The following is a 22,216-nucleotide window of genomic DNA, read 5'->3' on the forward strand; positions in this document are numbered from 1 at the left end:
CCCAGGTTGGATGTGATTAGCCTACTAATGCACAGGTTCACATAGTGCTGACATGAGTAGTTGATGTCTTGTGTCAGTGAGATACTGTGAAGAGGAGTACCTTGTATGAGTGAGGCACTGAAGGAGCCCCAGAATAAAATAACAAGACACTTGACAGAATACGTGTAACTATTGTCTGCTACTCATTAAATGTTCATACTGTAAACAACACCCAGCGAGGAGGGGAGTAGCAAAGATTTCTACAAGGTGTAGGCATCTCAGTTTGTGGGTATGTGTCTGTCTATTTATTTTGTAATGGCAATATCTTGAAAAACTGTGTGTTTTCTATTCAAGCCAGATCATTAACCAATGAATCTGACTTTGAGGGTGTATTTTAAAGTAATGTGTATGACTGGTCATTTTACAAACTAGAGACTAATCTCTCTTTTGGCAGTTCATGCTATTGGCCCGAAAAGATATGGACATTGTTGAGTGTTCATGTCTATATTTACATAGTACATACTCAAGTCAGTATAGGCCCTTAACCAGTCTGTATTTAAACAGCCAACTAAGGAAGTGTTCATGTAGCTGCAGTGGCAGTTCTAGACTAATTTTACTGAGGGGGCCAGTGTTTAATCAGAGGGGCACATTAAAAAATGATATTTAAACATTACATACTTTAATTTTGCTTTACATTCAAATCATACAAAAAGCTCTTCCTCTTACAGCTCCTCAGCTCTCTCAATACCTTGATATGTTTCTCTAACTTTTTTATTTACTGAGGAAAAAAAGTCTGCAATCTCCCTTCCTCGTTTCATGATGACTACTAGAAAAAGAAAAAGAAAAGTAAAAAAAAAAAAAAAAAGTATTTTTATTCAGTCAGCTCAGGGGGGCGACAGGGGGGGGGGGCAGGGACATTTTTACAGGGGCCCTGGTGTAGAACCGCCCCTGTGTAACTGCATGTTTAATATTGCAGTCTTTTATATGCACAGTGCAATTTCACACATGTATGACAGGTTATAGCAAAAGTATATCAATATCAATATCACATGGCATCCTTTGTGTGTACCACAGGTACCCTGAATTATAGTAAAACAAGGGACATTTAAAGTTGTGGGGACATTTTCTTGGTCCTCACAAGCTCAAGTTTTATTTCTACGGGGTTTTAGGGTATAGGTTAGAATTATATTAAGGGTTAGGGTTAGGAATAGTTTGGGGGTTAAGATTTGAGTTATGGTCGTGGTTAAAGTTAGGGTCAAGATTAGAGTTAGGGAAAACAGGAATTTGAATTGGACCGAATTTACAGTCCACACAAGAAGAGCTACAACTTGTGTGTGTCTGAGAAATACATATACACAAGTGTATACATTGCAAGTGTACTGCTCTAAGCCAGTGTGTTGTCAAACTGGCCTTTCTCTAACCCATCTAGGCCATCGGCCCAGGTAGAAGTGGGCATGCTTCTGTAGGGATCTAAAAGGATCCGGAAGCAGCGCACAATGAGTATGAGAAGGAAGACAAAGAGAAATATGACCAGGGCGAAGGTGGTCTTCTGCTCCAGGGTCATACCAGCAGTGGGGATGTTTCTGGACACGTGTCCCCCACCAGAGTGTAGCAGGGAGAGAGTAGAGGTAATGGGCTCGCCCTCCATCATCCAGGAAGAGAATGGCGCAGGATTGCCGTGCTGCTCCCACAGGGCCCACTGTTGCATCCTCATGCCAGCCCAGCCCATCTCCTCCAAATGGACCTCATTGTCTGGAGGGGGAATGGGAGGGGGATGGAAAGAGGAAGGAGAGGACAGAGTGGAGTAAAGAATGTACATAGGGGACGAAACAGACAGAGGTAAAGAGGGAAGAGGTAGAAATAAGCAAGGTTTAGAAGAAGACACACAGGTTAGAGCCCTTTTTAGCATCTCGCAATATTGCTAAATACTCTCATCTGGAAAGCTTGAGACCAATGCAAGGAACGGTTCACACAAAGACACAACAAACTGTCTAGTATTTCTTCAAAAATGATTATGACTGTTATAATAGATGTTCTACAAATACATGATTCTGTTAAATCGCCATTGGGGGACTTTTCTTAATATAAAAATGGGCTTAGTGTCACCTCTTACCCATTTCTTTTTCATTTCAATAACTTGAAAAATGCTCAGCTGTTCATAATTCATTCAACAACGAGTGTCAAGAGTGTGCAAAACAAAGCTGTTTATATATAATCTGCCAAATCTGAAAAAAGATACTACACGAGTAATCCTAATAGATTTATGACGCATCAAGATCGGAATTGATAAGAAGTAGTGAATCAAAAATGTCCTTGAGAAATAAAAATTGCTTAAATGAGCATGACAATTACTATAAGAAGCAAAGCTACAAAGATCCTAGAAATAGTTGCTTTACCTTAAGTTAACTAAATTACTTTATACCACATGTCGTGTTCAATGGTCTTCCAAGCAGTCAGTTTTATTAGAACCAACCAGAAAGTGAGATTAAATTATTGATTTGGCAATCAAGATCAAACTAGTGCATAGGAAGTCTCAGTCTGTCTTTAACTTAAGACCTTTCAGTGAAATGCCAGAATTGAGGGTGCACTGCACTTTGTCATGTACAGTTTCTGTCAGCAATATCCCTCCTATCTTGCTCCCTAGATACCCCATGCAGACTCTTTGAATTCATTGATGTGAGTTGAGCTGGCAACTTGAGGTCTGCATGACAGTGAGATGTCAAAAAGAATTCTCAACTTGGTTTGAGAAGCCAGCATTTCTTAATCAGTTTTTGTACAGTATACACTGTTAAAGCTTCTGTTATAAATGGTCATTGTCAATGGCCACTAATTAACATCCTTCAAATACTTTTATACTGTGAATATGAGAAAACTGCTAAAATATTGTTTATGGGAAATTCAATTCCTAAAATTTGCATTTAGATCTGTATTGCTTTGACCAAACTTAGATAATGTCCATATATTCTCGGGTGGTAAATGTATTAAGTTAAAAAAGTAAAACAGATATGTACGTTTTATTCACCAATCCAGATTGGTTGGTTGACTGACGAAGTAGTTAGTGACAACTGCGTTCGAATGTGCTTTGAAGACAAATTTGTAGCAGTTGCTTTTTGTTAGTGCTACAATGACAATTGTTCACAATTTTCCAGAAGCATGAGAGACATTTTGATTCCAAAGTGGGTGTGGATACCCTGAGAATTAATTTAGAATTAATACAAATGGTCATTGATTATGGTGTCTGAATGTCAGGGATACATTTAATTAGTGGACTGCAGGCCCCCCAAACATCTGTTGATAAATAAATAAAAACACTAACAAACAAAACTCAACAAAACTCAGCAACTCCTGAGTAGAATAATGTCTTATAACTCAGCACAATGTAGTTGTCTGTTTCTGCAAAATTTGCTGGTATCATGTACAAAAGGAACATGACTTATGTTTCCATGATTCCAGTAGTTAGTTGTAGGTCTGTTGTTTCATACCGCACCTTGTCACACTTCAAATTTCCCATATTATTTCCACATCCACACAATGTGTTATGGCTACCCATAGAAGGGGTAGCAGGGTCGTAACAATGACATTTCACAAAGTTCCTTCAAAAATATATATTATTTGGCTTTTGGCAGTCCATACCATCACAGCAAAATACCATTTGTTCATAGGTGTAGTACATTATAAAATTGTAACAGTAGCCTAGATATCATGAGAGTGGCAGACACAATTAACCACACTGGCAGGTGAATTTGGGGATTTAACATGGCGTGTCACTGTCATGTTGTACTTGATATATTTTATTGGACATTTCTATGCCACAGTGACCCAGTCTAAATATTAGGAAATCTGGTCAAGTAGCCAAAGAGCTTGGCAAAATGTACCTCTTTCATCCACCATAAAAATGAATGAGAAGACATGGAAAAAGAGATGTAGCCAGTACCATTTTCAATATTCCCTCTACATTTCATCTTTCGTACATTTCTGAAAACAGGTCCTCCTCTGTGGTTGTTTCAGTACTGATGTCTGAGGGTGCTTTGACTGGCATCCCAGTCTGGGCGTCTGGCAGTTCCTCTGCATGTGCAATCAACCATGTATTTTCCCCCCGGACCAAAAAAGGCATCACTGGCCCAACCCTTTGACATCATTTCAAGATTGCTCCCGAAATGTTTGCTGAAGCCCACAAGATGGTCTCTGAACACTGTTTTGATACTTTCTGCAATCTTTCCCAGCAATGTAGTGGGGCATACATGTGTCATTTTAGTGTGTAACTAGAGAGGGTAACATTTCTTGGAAAATTGTGAGGAGTGCTTGTGTCTGTTGCAGATGGGTCAGTTTTATTACTTACATTTTACTTTCTGTATATTTTAAATACTTATGCATGTGCCTACTTACTAGCCTATTTATGAAGATTGCATAGATTAAAAAGCTAATTGATGCTCATTTACACTTGAAAATACTAAGAGTGAAGTGTAGAATGAAACAGGGTTTTATTTTAGTTTCCCTTAGTGCCAGAGGTAATGACAGGCTTTCTGGCAGTCTCACATGGTCACAACAGTTGCATCAAACGAAGAAATCGGGCAATCCTGTATAAAAATGGTTCTAACCTATATTATGACTTAAACTTCCTCTCAAGTTTTTTCCTTCTAGGAGTTATTTTATATCACCTGCAAACTGAAAATATGCCCCCCAAAACGTATATACACAGCAAAAACGTCAGTGTTATTTCAACTCCCATAGTGTTAAATTTAATACTTTCCCTGAGTTTATATAATCCTCACCAGTTCAGAGTTAAATTAACACTTTGGATAGTGTTCATATTTTAACTCCATAACACTGTTGAAAATGTAACACCCAGAGTGTTGTTTTATTAACACATTTAAAGAGTAATTTTTACACTTAACTTGTGTTGAATCCAAACATACACAGTGTTATTTTATGACACTTTAAATAGTATTTTTAACTCTTAATTGTGTTACTTCCTTACTCTGAAAGTGTTAATTTAAATCATCCAGTGTTATTTTATGACACTTTAAAATGTATTTATGACAGTTGTGTTACATTAAATGTTCTGAAAATGCCTTTTCACTACAGGAAAAAATAAACATACAATGACTTCATCTTTTTTAATAAAGACAAAAATATCCAAGCGCCATACAACTGAAGTCTATGCACATTTACAGAGAAAATAATGGTATCTGAAATGTTTGTACGTTAAGAAATAAATACGACCTCACGTTATGTCAATCGTGCTTACACACTGCCTCCGAAACTTTTGTCCGTCAAAATAAAATTCGGATCGGGTTCGATTTTCTGCTTTTCGCATCCATAGCCAGCATTTTGATAGGTTTTTTGAAAATTCAGAGCCACCAAATGTTGAGGCTGACGATTGCAAAAACTGGCAAGGGCCTTTAGGCTAAATGTTCTAGCCTATGTAGGCTATTTAAGTTGATTTTCTATCAATGTTGAACATATTGAACTGATGAGAATAAGAAAATAAGAATATACTTGGTAAATCATCGTTTTCCCGTTGGGTCAGTGTTAAAGGAACGTTTGGTTTAGCACCAAGTCACGCTAAGCCTGACAGTTAGCCTGACCCTGACCAGACTAGTTTCACAGCCTAAGTTGCCATAGTAATCGAGTTCGAACTACGTTGAGAAAGCTTTATGAAACCGAATGAACTAGAAATGAGTCCGACAAACTGACATAAGTCTGGCTTATTCGGTAAACTCGTTTTATGGAATGGGCCTCAGTTTAACTTAACCCCTATTGGTCCATAAGAAACATACACAACTGACTGTGTAGGCCTAAGTGAAATCAGATCAGGTTTTCATATAATACTATGTATGACATTGCTAGTCGCTTATTATCTTGGCAAAATGTCAAATATAAAATATGACAGTGGACCTAAAAAAAGCCGAGCATAGCGGTTAAAGCACCATTGCGACCAATATTTACAATCTCTGACAAATCTCTGACAAAAATGAGATTTTAAAAGCCTTACTAACGTATTGGGGAATAAAGGCATTCAAACGCATCGATTAAACTAAGTGAGTAACATTTTGTGTAAGTAGACTATAATGCAAATTATTACCGAACCTTCTGACCTGTGTTGGATTGCTACAAACACACACACACACATATATACATAACCTTTGATATCATCAATATGGGTTACCGAATTTGCTAGCTGTAGTTCTTCACTCCATCCCTAACATTGAGAAAAATAGCAGAAAGCTATAAGTCTTTCTTTGAACATTATCACAGTGAGGTGCCAATTAAAATGCAACTCGGGATCTGTGAAAAGGTTATGCCTTAAGACAGACAGAGACATCTTTAGGAATATTTGTAGAAAGCTTGAAACTCAGATGTGCAAACCTACTGTATTACATATAATGTCTAATGTCTTCTATGGATTATAATTTTCCAATACCCTGATGGTTTTGACAAAAAAAAAATTGACTGGTACCAAAAGTTTGGACACATGTTCAAGGGAAAATGCATCCAAACTTTTGACTGGTACTGTACATATATAGAGCAATACTGCTAAAGGGATATTTCAACAATTCTGCATTTTTTCTGGGGCTGAGGTCAATGCTTGGAACTTTTAGATTTCTTCTTCAAAAGTGGTGGAAACAGACTTTAATAATAGCTATAAACCTAAAACCTATAGTTATGAACAAGACAGAACCTTTTTTATACCCTCTCTTGCCCATGCAAACACATACACATCCTAAAACTAAGATAATTTACAAACAACAACAAAAAGAAACCAGATTTGGAGTATACAGAAATATAATCTCATATTGCCATGGGAACTGTAAAACACGTGGACGAAAAACAGGGTAAGAAATCAAACAATTGCTTATCTTGCAAATATCACACTTTAGAAATGTGTTTGCCAAATCTCTATTCTGCGTTAGCAATATTGTTTGTCCCAACATGAAAGCATCCACAGATAGGCTGTACTGTTTGAATCTGATAAATAATTCATACAAAAACATAGTGTGGCAACCAATGTTGTCCTTGAAAGAGTGCATAATCACCACAGACATAAAATGTCTTTGAATGTTACAATATATTAGAGTGTTGCGATATGATTGACCACTATACAGCTGCATGAAATTATAATGAGTCTGGCAATGGAAGGAAATAGGAAAAACTTATATTTTAGCAATTAGATGTTGTCCAGTTATCTTGCTTACGTTTCACTGATTATTTAATTATTCGCCATTTGAGCGACAGTAGCATGCACCACCAACAATATAATGAATTAGGATAAACATGGTGCCTACATACTGTTTTATGCAAGTTGCTGACTGATAAAATAATGGGAAAAGGAATGATTGTTACAAAAGAACATCTCCTGATAAAAATACTTTCTGTATTTATTTGACTCTTGCAAGCTCAATGATACCCATGTTACATTTTGAATTGCTGAAAGAAAGTTTTTGACACAAATACTGATAATTACTGAAACAAACCCCCAATGTACAACTGCCAGAATATGCTGACATGATAATGTGTGTTAAACATAAACGTGCATGGAAAGGTTGTGACTAATATAGCATATAATGCAAGTCTGACCTGGGCTACACAGAATGTATAGAGGTAATGTTAGTAATGTTAGAAGTAATGTTAATTGAGAGCTCTGTGTATCATCCAAGCATTTAGTGGGGAGCCACATATTCTTTGCCGAAGACAAGATAGTATATATGTTAGATTACCTGTTTCAATGTTGAGTTCAACAGTCTACACTTAGTAAATAAATGTAGGCTGGCCTAAAATGTAATGTTAAAAGTTGGTAATAGTAAATAGCCCTCAAAATAAATAGCCCCCAAAAGGTGCAAACAACATATTTCATGATACTGACTGCAAATTCATAATTCAGGTACCCTTTTTGAAATTAAAATAACTATACTCATAAAATATACCCCTAAACTATTCTCTTTCAATTACTGCAGTAACCACGGTCATATGTTCACTCAACAAGTGAAAAGCCCATACGATACAGACGAACCTGTCAACTGTAATTTGGTCATCGCAGACAATATTATTTGAAACCTGGGTTGCCTTATTGTGAAATAATTAAAACATGTTCTACTATGTTTTATTATGTTACGGTAAAACATAGTTTATACCTTTGTCTCCCCGTGAGAACGTCGGATCCATTTCCAGAGTTAGAGGGGGAACCTGAGGGTTTCGCCCATTCTACCTTCCCCTCTCCCTTTCAACATCAGCACATACTGAAGAGAAAATATAGGGACGAAAGAGAAGAAACCTTGAAAGGGAAAAGTGCAGGATGTCTTTTAAAGATTGTAAGAATTCAGTCCCTGGTTTGTCGAAAGCGACTTGGCTGCTCAGTAGACTCCAACGGCTCTGCGCACGCTGCAGCGCCTCGCGCCTCTGGTGTATGCGTGAGCTACTCACTGCATATGGGTTGCTCTCTGAGAGACGACGGCTCAACAGAGACTGTTTAAAGTGGAACTGAACTGATTTATGAAGTACGGCTCATATAATTATTAAAATAAGATCACAAAACTTTATCTGACAACTAAAAGAGCAAAATGTTCCATTTGTTAATAAAAACGTTTTAAACTTGACTACTTAACTACTGAGCGCGGCCATCTTTGAATCGTCATGACTGTGACGTCAGGAGAATGGGTAGGTACTATGACTGCCGCCTGCTAGCAGTCATCAAGATTGACATTGATAGATTGTCAGGGAGATAAGAGGTAGAAATGTATTTAAACGAACAATCTAAAACAGGGTGCAAAGTAGGATCTTACTGGCTGGTTCTACAAACACATTTTACAAGACAGAAGGCATTCACTATCCTGTCCTACCCAAGCGGCAACCAGTTTTACAAAAATGGCTTGTATCTATACAGCGCCAAAGGCCGCCAGTTGCCCCCGGATTCAGAGTTTGTAGGGATCACTTTACTGAAGTGGATTATATTTATAAATCTTTTAAATACGCTAACATTACAGCAGACATCCCAAGTCTCCCGGAAGGTCCGGGAGTCTCCCGCATTTCAATAGCGGCTCCCTGACGCCCGCAAATGCTATACAATCTCCCGGAAATCGGGGATTTTGTATTTCGAGCGAGCGAGAGACTGTGAAATGGTCATTTATGTTAGAGAAAGGAAATTAGTTTCTGCAGCTTGGGATGTCTGTTACAGTTTCATCTCAGTTTCTCATGGGCGGGCCAGATTATCTGGGTGGGCAATGCAGAGAGAGGGCAGGTAACCTTCCTCCTTGTGACATCACAAGGAGGAGATTTTCAAACAGAGCAATTGAGCCTTCATTTTCTCAAAGGCGGAGAAGAACACCCAAGGCTTGGTCTACACCTATCGAAAATTCAAACACCGAGGGACCAAAGGCAGGCTAGGGGAACTCATATTAATGTTAAATAACCTCCTAAAGTGAAGTTTTCATGACATGTGACCATTCTGCTAATCAATACTGATTAGTTAGTGAAGGACTGACTACGACCAGAGATCCCGCTTGAGAGCATCCGAAGCAGAATCAGAATGTCAGAGCATTAGCAACAGTAGCAACAACATTAGCAAGCCAAAACTATTTCTAGCATGTGAATTGACAGGGAGAGCCTAACCTAGGGTTGCCAACCGTCCCGAATTATCCGGGACATCCCGAATTATGGGTGATTTGATTTGTCCCGACAGGGACAGCTCCGGCCCCTATTCCAATCACAGCCTCACCAGACAATAGGTTAGACTACTGTAAAAACGCAAAAACTCACTCAAACATTGCTATGGGACACGGTTGTTGCTTGTTGGTGACAGTGTGTGTGAACTGGCCACTGGTGAGGTGCATGGCCACGGGAACTAGGGGTGCTGAGGGTGCTGCAGTCCCCCCTGACAGCACGAGCATTTAAATTGATATGACTTAAAAATCCACCACCGTGGCACAGCTCCGCAGTAGCGGACTGGCCATGGGGAGCACCGGGAGAAGATTAACGATGGAAAACCAGGCTAAGAAACGTAGGGTGGGGCTGAAAAATTAAGAGACAAAGAAATCACCTTCACTGTCAGGGGCGGAGCTACCGGGGTGGCATGGGATGGCAACTGCCACCCTAAAAATAGCCTTGCCAACCCAGCTGCCACCCCAGTTGGCAGCTTTGAAAACAAAGAAAAGTTGCAGCTCATCAGACATTTGCAAGAGCGAATTTCTTAAATCCGACTGCAAGTGAATGCAGCTGAGTTGGACATTTGCCAGAGCGCATTTGTAATATCCCACTGCAACTTAATGCAGCACTAGATGACTAAGTCGGACATTTGCGAGAGCGAATTTCTAATATACAAGCCCAAACAAAATCTGTGGACTTTTTTCGCATTTTCTGCAGTTATTCAGACTGAATTCCGATGGCCTTCCTGTTCTTGTGTCAGAGCTACCGAAGATGTTCCACAACAGTTTGACGCCGAATATGGTTGATTGAATGCTGACAGACTTTGCAGAAAAGTATTGATCCATTCTCATAAAGATTGCCTGAAAACTCCCTGGCCCTGTCTATTCCTGTAATTTTGTTTGATAAGTGTTTCCGTGTCAATTCTTCAGGGATGAAGCATTTTTGACAAATGTTTAAATGTTGTCTATACTAACGTGAACATTACTGTATCAGTTTCAGGGTTGACAAACTTCCTTTGATTGCTATCACCAACCTACTACCTACACTGGTGGCAATGGGCTCTGTTTCAAAGTTAATTATTTCAAAAGAATAGAGATGTAATATAAGTGGACAAGTTTATTAAATGTTTGCCTCAGACCAATGCATTCTATTTGAAATTCCACGGGTTTTTGGCGGAATTCTGCTCTCGCAAATTATGTTTGGGCCTGCTAATACCCCACTGCAAGTGAATGCAGCACTAGACAACTCCAACCACCATCCCCAATGCGCTGAGACCAAGGTGAAATCAGATTTATATTTGAGATTCAACAGACATTCATATTCGTACCTCCGTTCAGACTCCGTGTCATATTTAGGGACCGGGTTAAAAGAGTAGACAGTCTGAATTTTAGTTTCCCTTAGTGCCAGAGGTAATGACAGGCTTTCTGGCAGTCTCACATGGTCACAACAGTTGCATCAAACGAAGAAATCGGGCAATCCTGTATAAAAATGGTTCTAACCTATATTATGACTTAAACTTCCTCTCAAGTTTTTTCCTTCTAGGAGTTATTTTATATCACCTGCAAACTGAAAATATGCCCCCCAAAACGTATATACACAGCAAAAACGTCAGTGTTATTTCAACTCCCATAGTGTTAAATTTAATACTTTCCCTGAGTTTATATAATCCTCACCAGTTCAGAGTTAAATTAACACTTTGGATAGTGTTCATATTTTAACTCCATAACACTGTTGAAAATGTAACACCCAGAGTGTTGTTTTATTAACACATTTAAAGAGTAATTTTTACACTTAACTTGTGTTGAATCCAAACATACACAGTGTTATTTTATGACACTTTAAATAGTATTTTTAACTCTTAATTGTGTTACTTCCTTACTCTGAAAGTGTTAATTTAAATCATCCAGTGTTATTTTATGACACTTTAAAATGTATTTATGACAGTTGTGTTACATTAAATGTTCTGAAAATGCCTTTTCACTACAGGAAAAAATAAACATACAATGACTTCATCTTTTTTAATAAAGACAAAAATATCCAAGCGCCATACAACTGAAGTCTATGCACATTTACAGAGAAAATAATGGTATCTGAAATGTTTGTACGTTAAGAAATAAATACGACCTCACGTTATGTCAATCGTGCTTACACACTGCCTCCGAAACTTTTGTCCGTCAAAATAAAATTCGGATCGGGTTCGATTTTCTGCTTTTCGCATCCATAGCCAGCATTTTGATAGGTTTTTTGAAAATTCAGAGCCACCAAATGTTGAGGCTGACGATTGCAAAAACTGGCAAGGGCCTTTAGGCTAAATGTTCTAGCCTATGTAGGCTATTTAAGTTGATTTTCTATCAATGTTGAACATATTGAACTGATGAGAATAAGAAAATAAGAATATACTTGGTAAATCATCGTTTTCCCGTTGGGTCAGTGTTAAAGGAACGTTTGGTTTAGCACCAAGTCACGCTAAGCCTGACAGTTAGCCTGACCCTGACCAGACTAGTTTCACAGCCTAAGTTGCCATAGTAATCGAGTTCGAACTACGTTGAGAAAGCTTTATGAAACCGAATGAACTAGAAATGAGTCCGACAAACTGACATAAGTCTGGCTTATTCGGTAAACTCGTTTTATGGAATGGGCCTCAGTTTAACTTAACCCCTATTGGTCCATAAGAAACATACACAACTGACTGTGTAGGCCTAAGTGAAATCAGATCAGGTTTTCATATAATACTATGTATGACATTGCTAGTCGCTTATTATCTTGGCAAAATGTCAAATATAAAATATGACAGTGGACCTAAAAAAAGCCGAGCATAGCGGTTAAAGCACCATTGCGACCAATATTTACAATCTCTGACAAATCTCTGACAAAAATGAGATTTTAAAAGCCTTACTAACGTATTGGGGAATAAAGGCATTCAAACGCATCGATTAAACTAAGTGAGTAACATTTTGTGTAAGTAGACTATAATGCAAATTATTACCGAACCTTCTGACCTGTGTTGGATTGCTACAAACACACACACACACATATATACATAACCTTTGATATCATCAATATGGGTTACCGAATTTGCTAGCTGTAGTTCTTCACTCCATCCCTAACATTGAGAAAAATAGCAGAAAGCTATAAGTCTTTCTTTGAACATTATCACAGTGAGGTGCCAATTAAAATGCAACTCGGGATCTGTGAAAAGGTTATGCCTTAAGACAGACAGAGACATCTTTAGGAATATTTGTAGAAAGCTTGAAACTCAGATGTGCAAACCTACTGTATTACATATAATGTCTAATGTCTTCTATGGATTATAATTTTCCAATACCCTGATGGTTTTGACAAAAAAAAAATTGACTGGTACCAAAAGTTTGGACACATGTTCAAGGGAAAATGCATCCAAACTTTTGACTGGTACTGTACATATATAGAGCAATACTGCTAAAGGGATATTTCAACAATTCTGCATTTTTTCTGGGGCTGAGGTCAATGCTTGGAACTTTTAGATTTCTTCTTCAAAAGTGGTGGAAACAGACTTTAATAATAGCTATAAACCTAAAACCTATAGTTATGAACAAGACAGAACCTTTTTTATACCCTCTCTTGCCCATGCAAACACATACACATCCTAAAACTAAGATAATTTACAAACAACAACAAAAAGAAACCAGATTTGGAGTATACAGAAATATAATCTCATATTGCCATGGGAACTGTAAAACACGTGGACGAAAAACAGGGTAAGAAATCAAACAATTGCTTATCTTGCAAATATCACACTTTAGAAATGTGTTTGCCAAATCTCTATTCTGCGTTAGCAATATTGTTTGTCCCAACATGAAAGCATCCACAGATAGGCTGTACTGTTTGAATCTGATAAATAATTCATACAAAAACATAGTGTGGCAACCAATGTTGTCCTTGAAAGAGTGCATAATCACCACAGACATAAAATGTCTTTGAATGTTACAATATATTAGAGTGTTGCGATATGATTGACCACTATACAGCTGCATGAAATTATAATGAGTCTGGCAATGGAAGGAAATAGGAAAAACTTATATTTTAGCAATTAGATGTTGTCCAGTTATCTTGCTTACGTTTCACTGATTATTTAATTATTCGCCATTTGAGCGACAGTAGCATGCACCACCAACAATATAATGAATTAGGATAAACATGGTGCCTACATACTGTTTTATGCAAGTTGCTGACTGATAAAATAATGGGAAAAGGAATGATTGTTACAAAAGAACATCTCCTGATAAAAATACTTTCTGTATTTATTTGACTCTTGCAAGCTCAATGATACCCATGTTACATTTTGAATTGCTGAAAGAAAGTTTTTGACACAAATACTGATAATTACTGAAACAAACCCCCAATGTACAACTGCCAGAATATGCTGACATGATAATGTGTGTTAAACATAAACGTGCATGGAAAGGTTGTGACTAATATAGCATATAATGCAAGTCTGACCTGGGCTACACAGAATGTATAGAGGTAATGTTAGTAATGTTAGAAGTAATGTTAATTGAGAGCTCTGTGTATCATCCAAGCATTTAGTGGGGAGCCACATATTCTTTGCCGAAGACAAGATAGTATATATGTTAGATTACCTGTTTCAATGTTGAGTTCAACAGTCTACACTTAGTAAATAAATGTAGGCTGGCCTAAAATGTAATGTTAAAAGTTGGTAATAGTAAATAGCCCTCAAAATAAATAGCCCCCAAAAGGTGCAAACAACATATTTCATGATACTGACTGCAAATTCATAATTCAGGTACCCTTTTTGAAATTAAAATAACTATACTCATAAAATATACCCCTAAACTATTCTCTTTCAATTACTGCAGTAACCACGGTCATATGTTCACTCAACAAGTGAAAAGCCCATACGATACAGACGAACCTGTCAACTGTAATTTGGTCATCGCAGACAATATTATTTGAAACCTGGGTTGCCTTATTGTGAAATAATTAAAACATGTTCTACTATGTTTTATTATGTTACGGTAAAACATAGTTTATACCTTTGTCTCCCCGTGAGAACGTCGGATCCATTTCCAGAGTTAGAGGGGGAACCTGAGGGTTTCGCCCATTCTACCTTCCCCTCTCCCTTTCAACATCAGCACATACTGAAGAGAAAATATAGGGACGAAAGAGAAGAAACCTTGAAAGGGAAAAGTGCAGGATGTCTTTTAAAGATTGTAAGAATTCAGTCCCTGGTTTGTCGAAAGCGACTTGGCTGCTCAGTAGACTCCAACGGCTCTGCGCACGCTGCAGCGCCTCGCGCCTCTGGTGTATGCGTGAGCTACTCACTGCATATGGGTTGCTCTCTGAGAGACGACGGCTCAACAGAGACTGTTTAAAGTGGAACTGAACTGATTTATGAAGTACGGCTCATATAATTATTAAAATAAGATCACAAAACTTTATCTGACAACTAAAAGAGCAAAATGTTCCATTTGTTAATAAAAACGTTTTAAACTTGACTACTTAACTACTGAGCGCGGCCATCTTTGAATCGTCATGACTGTGACGTCAGGAGAATGGGTAGGTACTATGACTGCCGCCTGCTAGCAGTCATCAAGATTGACATTGATAGATTGTCAGGGAGATAAGAGGTAGAAATGTATTTAAACGAACAATCTAAAACAGGGTGCAAAGTAGGATCTTACTGGCTGGTTCTACAAACACATTTTACAAGACAGAAGGCATTCACTATCCTGTCCTACCCAAGCGGCAACCAGTTTTACAAAAATGGCTTGTATCTATACAGCGCCAAAGGCCGCCAGTTGCCCCCGGATTCAGAGTTTGTAGGGATCACTTTACTGAAGTGGATTATATTTATAAATCTTTTAAATACGCTAACATTACAGCAGACATCCCAAGTCTCCCGGAAGGTCCGGGAGTCTCCCGCATTTCAATAGCGGCTCCCTGACGCCCGCAAATGCTATACAATCTCCCGGAAATCGGGGATTTTGTATTTCGAGCGAGCGAGAGACTGTGAAATGGTCATTTATGTTAGAGAAAGGAAATTAGTTTCTGCAGCTTGGGATGTCTGTTACAGTTTCATCTCAGTTTCTCATGGGCGGGCCAGATTATCTGGGTGGGCAATGCAGAGAGAGGGCAGGTAACCTTCCTCCTTGTGACATCACAAGGAGGAGATTTTCAAACAGAGCAATTGAGCCTTCATTTTCTCAAAGGCGGAGAAGAACACCCAAGGCTTGGTCTACACCTATCGAAAATTCAAACACCGAGGGACCAAAGGCAGGCTAGGGGAACTCATATTAATGTTAAATAACCTCCTAAAGTGAAGTTTTCATGACATGTGACCATTCTGCTAATCAATACTGATTAGTTAGTGAAGGACTGACTACGACCAGAGATCCCGCTTGAGAGCATCCGAAGCAGAATCAGAATGTCAGAGCATTAGCAACAGTAGCAACAACATTAGCAAGCCAAAACTATTTCTAGCATGTGAATTGACAGGGAGAGCCTAACCTAGGGTTGCCAACCGTCCCGAATTATCCGGGACATCCCGAATTATGGGTGATTTGATTTGTCCCGACAGGGACAGCTCCGGCCCCTATTCCAATCACAGCCTCACCAGACAATAGGTTAGACTACTGTAAAAACGCAAAAACTCACTCAAACATTGCTATGGGACACGGTTGTTGCTTGTTGGTGACAGTGTGTGTGAACTGGCCACTGGTGAGGTGCATGGCCACGGGAACTAGGGGTGCTGAGGGTGCTGCAGTCCCCCCTGACAGCACGAGCATTTAAATTGATATGACTTAAAAATCCACCACCGTGGCACAGCTCCGCAGTAGCGGACTGGCCATGGGGAGCACCGGGAGAAGATTAACGATGGAAAACCAGGCTAAGAAACGTAGGGTGGGGCTGAAAAATTAAGAGACAAAGAAATCACCTTCACTGTCAGGGGCGGAGCTACCGGGGTGGCATGGGATGGCAACTGCCACCCTAAAAATAGCCTTGCCAACCCAGCTGCCACCCCAGTTGGCAGCTTTGAAAACAAAGAAAAGTTGCAGCTCATCAGACATTTGCAAGAGCGAATTTCTTAAATCCGACTGCAAGTGAATGCAGCTGAGTTGGACATTTGCCAGAGCGCATTTGTAATATCCCACTGCAACTTAATGCAGCACTAGATGACTAAGTCGGACATTTGCGAGAGCGAATTTCTAATATACAAGCCCAAACAAAATCTGTGGACTTTTTTCGCATTTTCTGCAGTTATTCAGACTGAATTCCGATGGCCTTCCTGTTCTTGTGTCAGAGCTACCGAAGATGTTCCACAACAGTTTGACGCCGAATATGGTTGATTGAATGCTGACAGACTTTGCAGAAAAGTATTGATCCATTCTCATAAAGATTGCCTGAAAACTCCCTGGCCCTGTCTATTCCTGTAATTTTGTTTGATAAGTGTTTCCGTGTCAATTCTTCAGGGATGAAGCATTTTTGACAAATGTTTAAATGTTGTCTATACTAACGTGAACATTACTGTATCAGTTTCAGGGTTGACAAACTTCCTTTGATTGCTATCACCGACCTACTACCTACACTGGTGGCAATGGGCTCTGTTTCAAAGTTAATTATTTCAAAAGAATAGAGATGTAATATAAGTGGACAAGTTTATTAAATGTTTGCCTCAGACCAATGCATTCTATTTGAAATTCCACGGGTTTTTGTCGGAATTCTGCTCTCGCAAATTATGTTTGGGCCTGCTAATACCCCACTGCAAGTGAATGCAGCACTAGACAACTCCAACCACCATCCCCAATGCGCTGAGACCAAGGTGAAATCAGATTTATATTTGAGATTCAACAGACATTCATATTCGTACCTCCGTTCAGACTCCGTGTCATATTTAGGGACCGGGTTAAAAGAGTAGACAGTCTGAATGCCGAAAAACAGACATTTGAATACACACCATTTTCAGTGTTTCTTCAATATCTTTGTCAAAATCGACCATCCAAAGTTTGGGGGCAAACATTTGGGGGCACTCCTAATAAACATTGATTCCAAATAAACCTTGATTAATATGACTGAGATAAAATCAGCATATATACTTCTGCCACGGGGTGCCACCCCTCAAAATCTTTTTACTCCCAGTACGTCCCTGCCGCCCGGTTACATTAAGCCCCCCCCAGCACCCCCTTGATAAAATATGTTCTCGCGGCTAGGGTGAAGTGAGCGTTATTGTGTGTCAAAAGGAGAAACTTTTAATAATTGTCTTGACTATTACTATGAACAATACATCCAAGCGAGTAGATATTAGTGGTTTGTCAAAATTACACTGAAATGAGTAGGTTTATGGCTAATGAAAGCTTGCGATTTCCGTTATTGTTGGTCAGCTGTTGGTGCGTGCGCATGTGCGTGTGCGCATGTGCGTGTGCGCACCTGGAAGAAAGTGTCCCTCATTTGGGTTTGAGAAAGTTGGTAACCCTAAAACCAAGCCCTGTGTATCCTGCTCCGCCTTGAGAAAAATGAAAGCTCAGATGGGGCAATCTGGAATTTCCCCCTTATGTCGTCATAAGGGGAACGGTTACCTCCCCCTTCTCTGCTAAGCCCGCCCAGAGAATTTTGGCCTGCCAATGAGAGGGACATCATGGCGTGCAAACGACCGAAGCATGGCAGTTAGCCCCTCCTCTCTCCTCTTCATAGCATTTAAAGCTACAGTATTAGGGGACCACTAATACTCATTAGGGGACCACTAAGGCCTATATAAAACCATCCAAGACCAGCAAAAAACCCTTAGAGGTGCTGTGGAATGACCTCAAGAGAGCTGCTCACACCAGACATCTTACAAATGTGTCTGAGCTGAAGCATTTTTCGAAAGAAGAATAGTTAAATATTCCTCCTGAACATTATGTAAGTCTGATCCAGAGCTACCAAAAGCGCTTGCTTGAAGTCATTGCTGCCAAAGGAGGTTCGACCAGTTATTTACTCAAATGGTACACTTACTCCAGGACTGTGAATGTTTAATGAAGCATTGTTCAATGAAGACACAAGAAGTTAGAATTTCAAAGTTATCATCTTAAGCACAATGTGTTTGTCTATTGTTGTGACTTAGATGAGGATCAGATCACAGTTTATGGCAAAATACTTCAGCAAAACAGTTAATTCCAAGGGTTTCACATACTTTTTCTTGCCACTGTAGTTATTATTTTGTAGCCCTTATCCAAGGTGAGTTTCTTCCTACTTCCAACTGGTTCTTCTTAAGTGCAAGCTTGATCTTGTATCACCTACACGGCAGTGCATGTCTGCAGGGCTAATTGGTGGCGAGCACTAAAACTGTGAGGGATTGCGTTGAGCAGCAGGTGTAAAAAATATTGTCAATGCAGAGCTGGTATTACCCTGGTGTTTATTATATCGACTGCTTCAGAGGCAGGTGGTGAGGTTCTGTTGTGCAGGAGCAGGTGGTAGCTATTCATGCACACACTGTCACTGATTTCATTTTGATGCTGTGTATGGTTCATGACTTTGAAATAGAAAAGTGGAGGGCTAGTGCCTGGAGCTAAATGGACTCGTAGGGAAACTGACATATGGTGAGGATACTTTCATATACAGAATACTTTTGTGCCCTCTGGATGGCCGTGAGATGGTGCACATCATGGTGCCTGTCCTTTATTTCCTGATCAGTACTAATTCCAAAAAGTTGAGTACTTTAGTAAAACATCAGATTTTGTCATTGAGGCACATTTGTAAGTAGGTTAAACAGAAAAAGATACCTGTTTCTAGAATTCTTTACACCTTAATCCTCTTTTCTGGCAATCCTTTTTTTTTTACAGACCTATGTAGTGTCCATTGAGGTGTGAAATCTCCTTTGCTTAATCCAATATACCACTCAACCAAGCATCTTGAGGATGACTCAAGCCCTTTTATTATTTTTAGTTTGGCATTGAACATTTTAACTTTTCAATGCCAATTTAGACTAAATTTGAATGAAACAAAAGTGTAAAAGGTACATCAATCAATATGGGCATTGATGTGTCAAGAACATAGGCAGGGTTGAATGGTTCTGTGATGGAAAAAAGAAGACAGCAGTACACTTTCATGCATGTTAGCCTGATGGACAGACGGAAGTCATGAATATCTGTTTTTAATGTTATTTTTGTGTCAAACAACATTATGTCTCATCAAGCAGGAGAGACTGTTTACATGTCTGAATCTGTTATGAATATTAATGTCTCAGATCGACAGTAGGCCACAATTCAGTATTTTAAAAAAAACACAAGTATTGAAGTATGCACCTCAACATTTGATCTGAAACTACATCTAATTTGGTATTCTTGCACTGAAAAAATGCCAGTTAAAGTACCAAACCAGGATGTACATGTCATTTGTTTGTTCATTTAGACTTGTGGTGTTGCATCAACATATCATTCTCATTTTGATTGAATTTTACCACTGCCAATAGCTAGTCCTTGTCACCTTGTCTATAAAAGAATGTTAAAAAAATCTGCCAGATTTTGCACAAGGCAAATATGCTTATTTCAAAGCATGTTCTCCTACTCCACTACATTATCATGTCAGAGCTAAACATGTTGTGAGTAAATGATGACAGATGTCAGCCTCTCATGAGTGGAGTACGTTTTGTATGATTTTAGTACTTCCAACCATGCCTGCTGCAGAGCTGTTACAACTTTCACGGGATGTTTGCTTGTGAAGTCTCCCAGGTTGCATTGTTATTCTTAGTCAGAGAAGGAGTCTTGCTATCTCACTCCTTGAACATATGTCACTAGTGTCATTATGCATACTTATTTTAAATATATACAGAAATAACAGTTGTAAAATGGCAGTAAAAAACGGACTAAACCAACACAAGGACACCTCACAATTTTCCCAGAAATTGTATTCTCTGTAGTTATTAATTATTATACATGTACAGAGACAAGAAAACGTATGTGAACCCCTTGGAACACTTAAACAAACACTGTCCCTGAAATGCTAGCAAGGGGTGGTTTGAGTGGGATGGTATTTATACCATGAAGTGAATTTTAACCAATAAAATTCAGTTACACTAAGCCCCCCAATCTCACTCCAACACACCACAGCGTCCCCAGCTTATCAAGCTGAGCCCAACTGTGTAAAAGGTCATGGACCAACTGCATCAGGTGTCATTACTTTCACTCAAAATAATCCCTTTCTGCCTTACTTGCCTTTTCCACGGTTCAACTTTTCCTAAAAGAGAAAAGTCAGTTTATCCTAACGTTGTACCTGCCTCAAAAAGTGGTCTATATAAATGGCCTGGGAGATTAAAGGAACCCTCAGCTGTCTTCCTACCGGCATAGTCTTTGAACGTGTGAAACCCTGCCGTCTCTTCCACTATCATTCAACAAGAAGAGATAAAAGACTAATCAAAGACTTGAGGCCCTACATATGCACTCTACTGTAGGGGTTGGACTACTCACTGTAAGACATTTTAAATATAAGATATTAATTATTTAACATGATCTATGACAGTCCATTTCTGGGCTATAACCAGTGAGTGCTGAATTAATAGACCTATGTCTTGGGAAAAGTATCAAGCATTTCCTTATCGTTGATATTCAGAACAAGTGCGGTTCAGGAATAATTTTAGGCATGAGAGTCAGCGCACACATCTCTTTGCATCCTGTTGATCAATATTGCTAAGCAATATACTCATCTCAAGCCAATGTAGAGAAAAAGCTGAAATTAATTTGGGATGAAAGATAATTAATTTACATTGAGAATGTACCCAATGTGGGCAATCTTCAGACAGAAAAATAACCAAAGCTGCCAGTTAATATAGGCAATACAAATGAGCAATTGTGCTTTTAGGCTACTTAGAATTCAAATATGTCATGTTTCAGATTCCTAATCGTTGTTCTAATTTAATTGCTGAGAGGATATATGGTTATAAGGAAGTAGTCTGACAGTAATTGATCATATGGAAAAATTGCGCTGGTTTATTGGTTAATAGGTTACATTTTGATTATGTTAAATACATGGACGAGGGGATATACTTCCAACAATGAAGCCTTTCAAGTGACAAGTACTTTTAAATAACTAATGCAGCTCTCATATTTCTGATACATTCAAGTCATGTGTATGGTTATACAAACCTTTATATCTCTTTGCAACCCTGGCACCTGATAATGTAAAATATCTATGCAGGGAAGAATATTATATCATATAGCTCATTTGAAAGAGACAAAATATGACCAGTGGCAAGATGAGGTTTGCTGCTTCAGCAAAAAAACAACTTTTTCAGAGGCTGTGGGGTCATGCAATGTCTTAGCACATCGGCCTGACTTGGAGAGCAGCAAAGTCAGATGACAGAGGGATAATGGACTGAAGAGCTGTTTGATTCACAGTGTGAGAGTACAGCTGAAAAGAGAGTTTCGCTGTGGGTATCTCTTGTGTCAGTAGATTCATTTTTATCTGAAGGGAGCATTATGCATGTGTGTGTGTGTGCGTGTGTGTGTGTGCATGCAACCTAGTGTCCTCTTTAAAACGGATGTACAGGAGTTCAAAGAACCTTCGGCTGCCAGCGAGATGAAAATCAACATCAAGCCTGACTATGCTCTTTTTGCACTCAAACACCCTG

The 22,216-nt window shown here is 39.0% G+C and overlaps 1 protein-coding gene across 1 annotated transcript; it reads right to left on the reverse strand.

Moving 5' to 3' along the window:
• Positions 1 to 950: 950 nt before the first annotated feature.
• On the reverse strand, positions 951 to 1,723 carry ctxn3 (cortexin 3). Its single transcript, XM_084693999.1, has one exon. The coding sequence runs from the start codon at positions 1,706 to 1,708 to the stop codon at positions 1,364 to 1,366; it is 345 nt and encodes a 114-aa protein (XP_084550125.1). The 5' UTR covers positions 1,709 to 1,723; the 3' UTR covers positions 951 to 1,363.
• Positions 1,724 to 22,216: the final 20,493 nt, after the last annotated feature.

The sequence above is a fragment of the Hypomesus nipponensis genome, chromosome 27 (genome assembly GCF_054491055.1).
Source record: "Hypomesus nipponensis isolate SF chromosome 27, ASM5449105v1, whole genome shotgun sequence".
Classification (NCBI taxonomy): domain Eukaryota; kingdom Metazoa; phylum Chordata; class Actinopteri; order Osmeriformes; family Osmeridae; genus Hypomesus; species Hypomesus nipponensis.

Bases quoted from the DNA above. Each gene is read 5' to 3' on its own strand.
- ctxn3 (XM_084693999.1), bottom strand. From the start codon at position 1,708: ATGGGCTGGGCTGGCATGAGGATGCAACAGTGGGCCCTGTGGGAGCAG.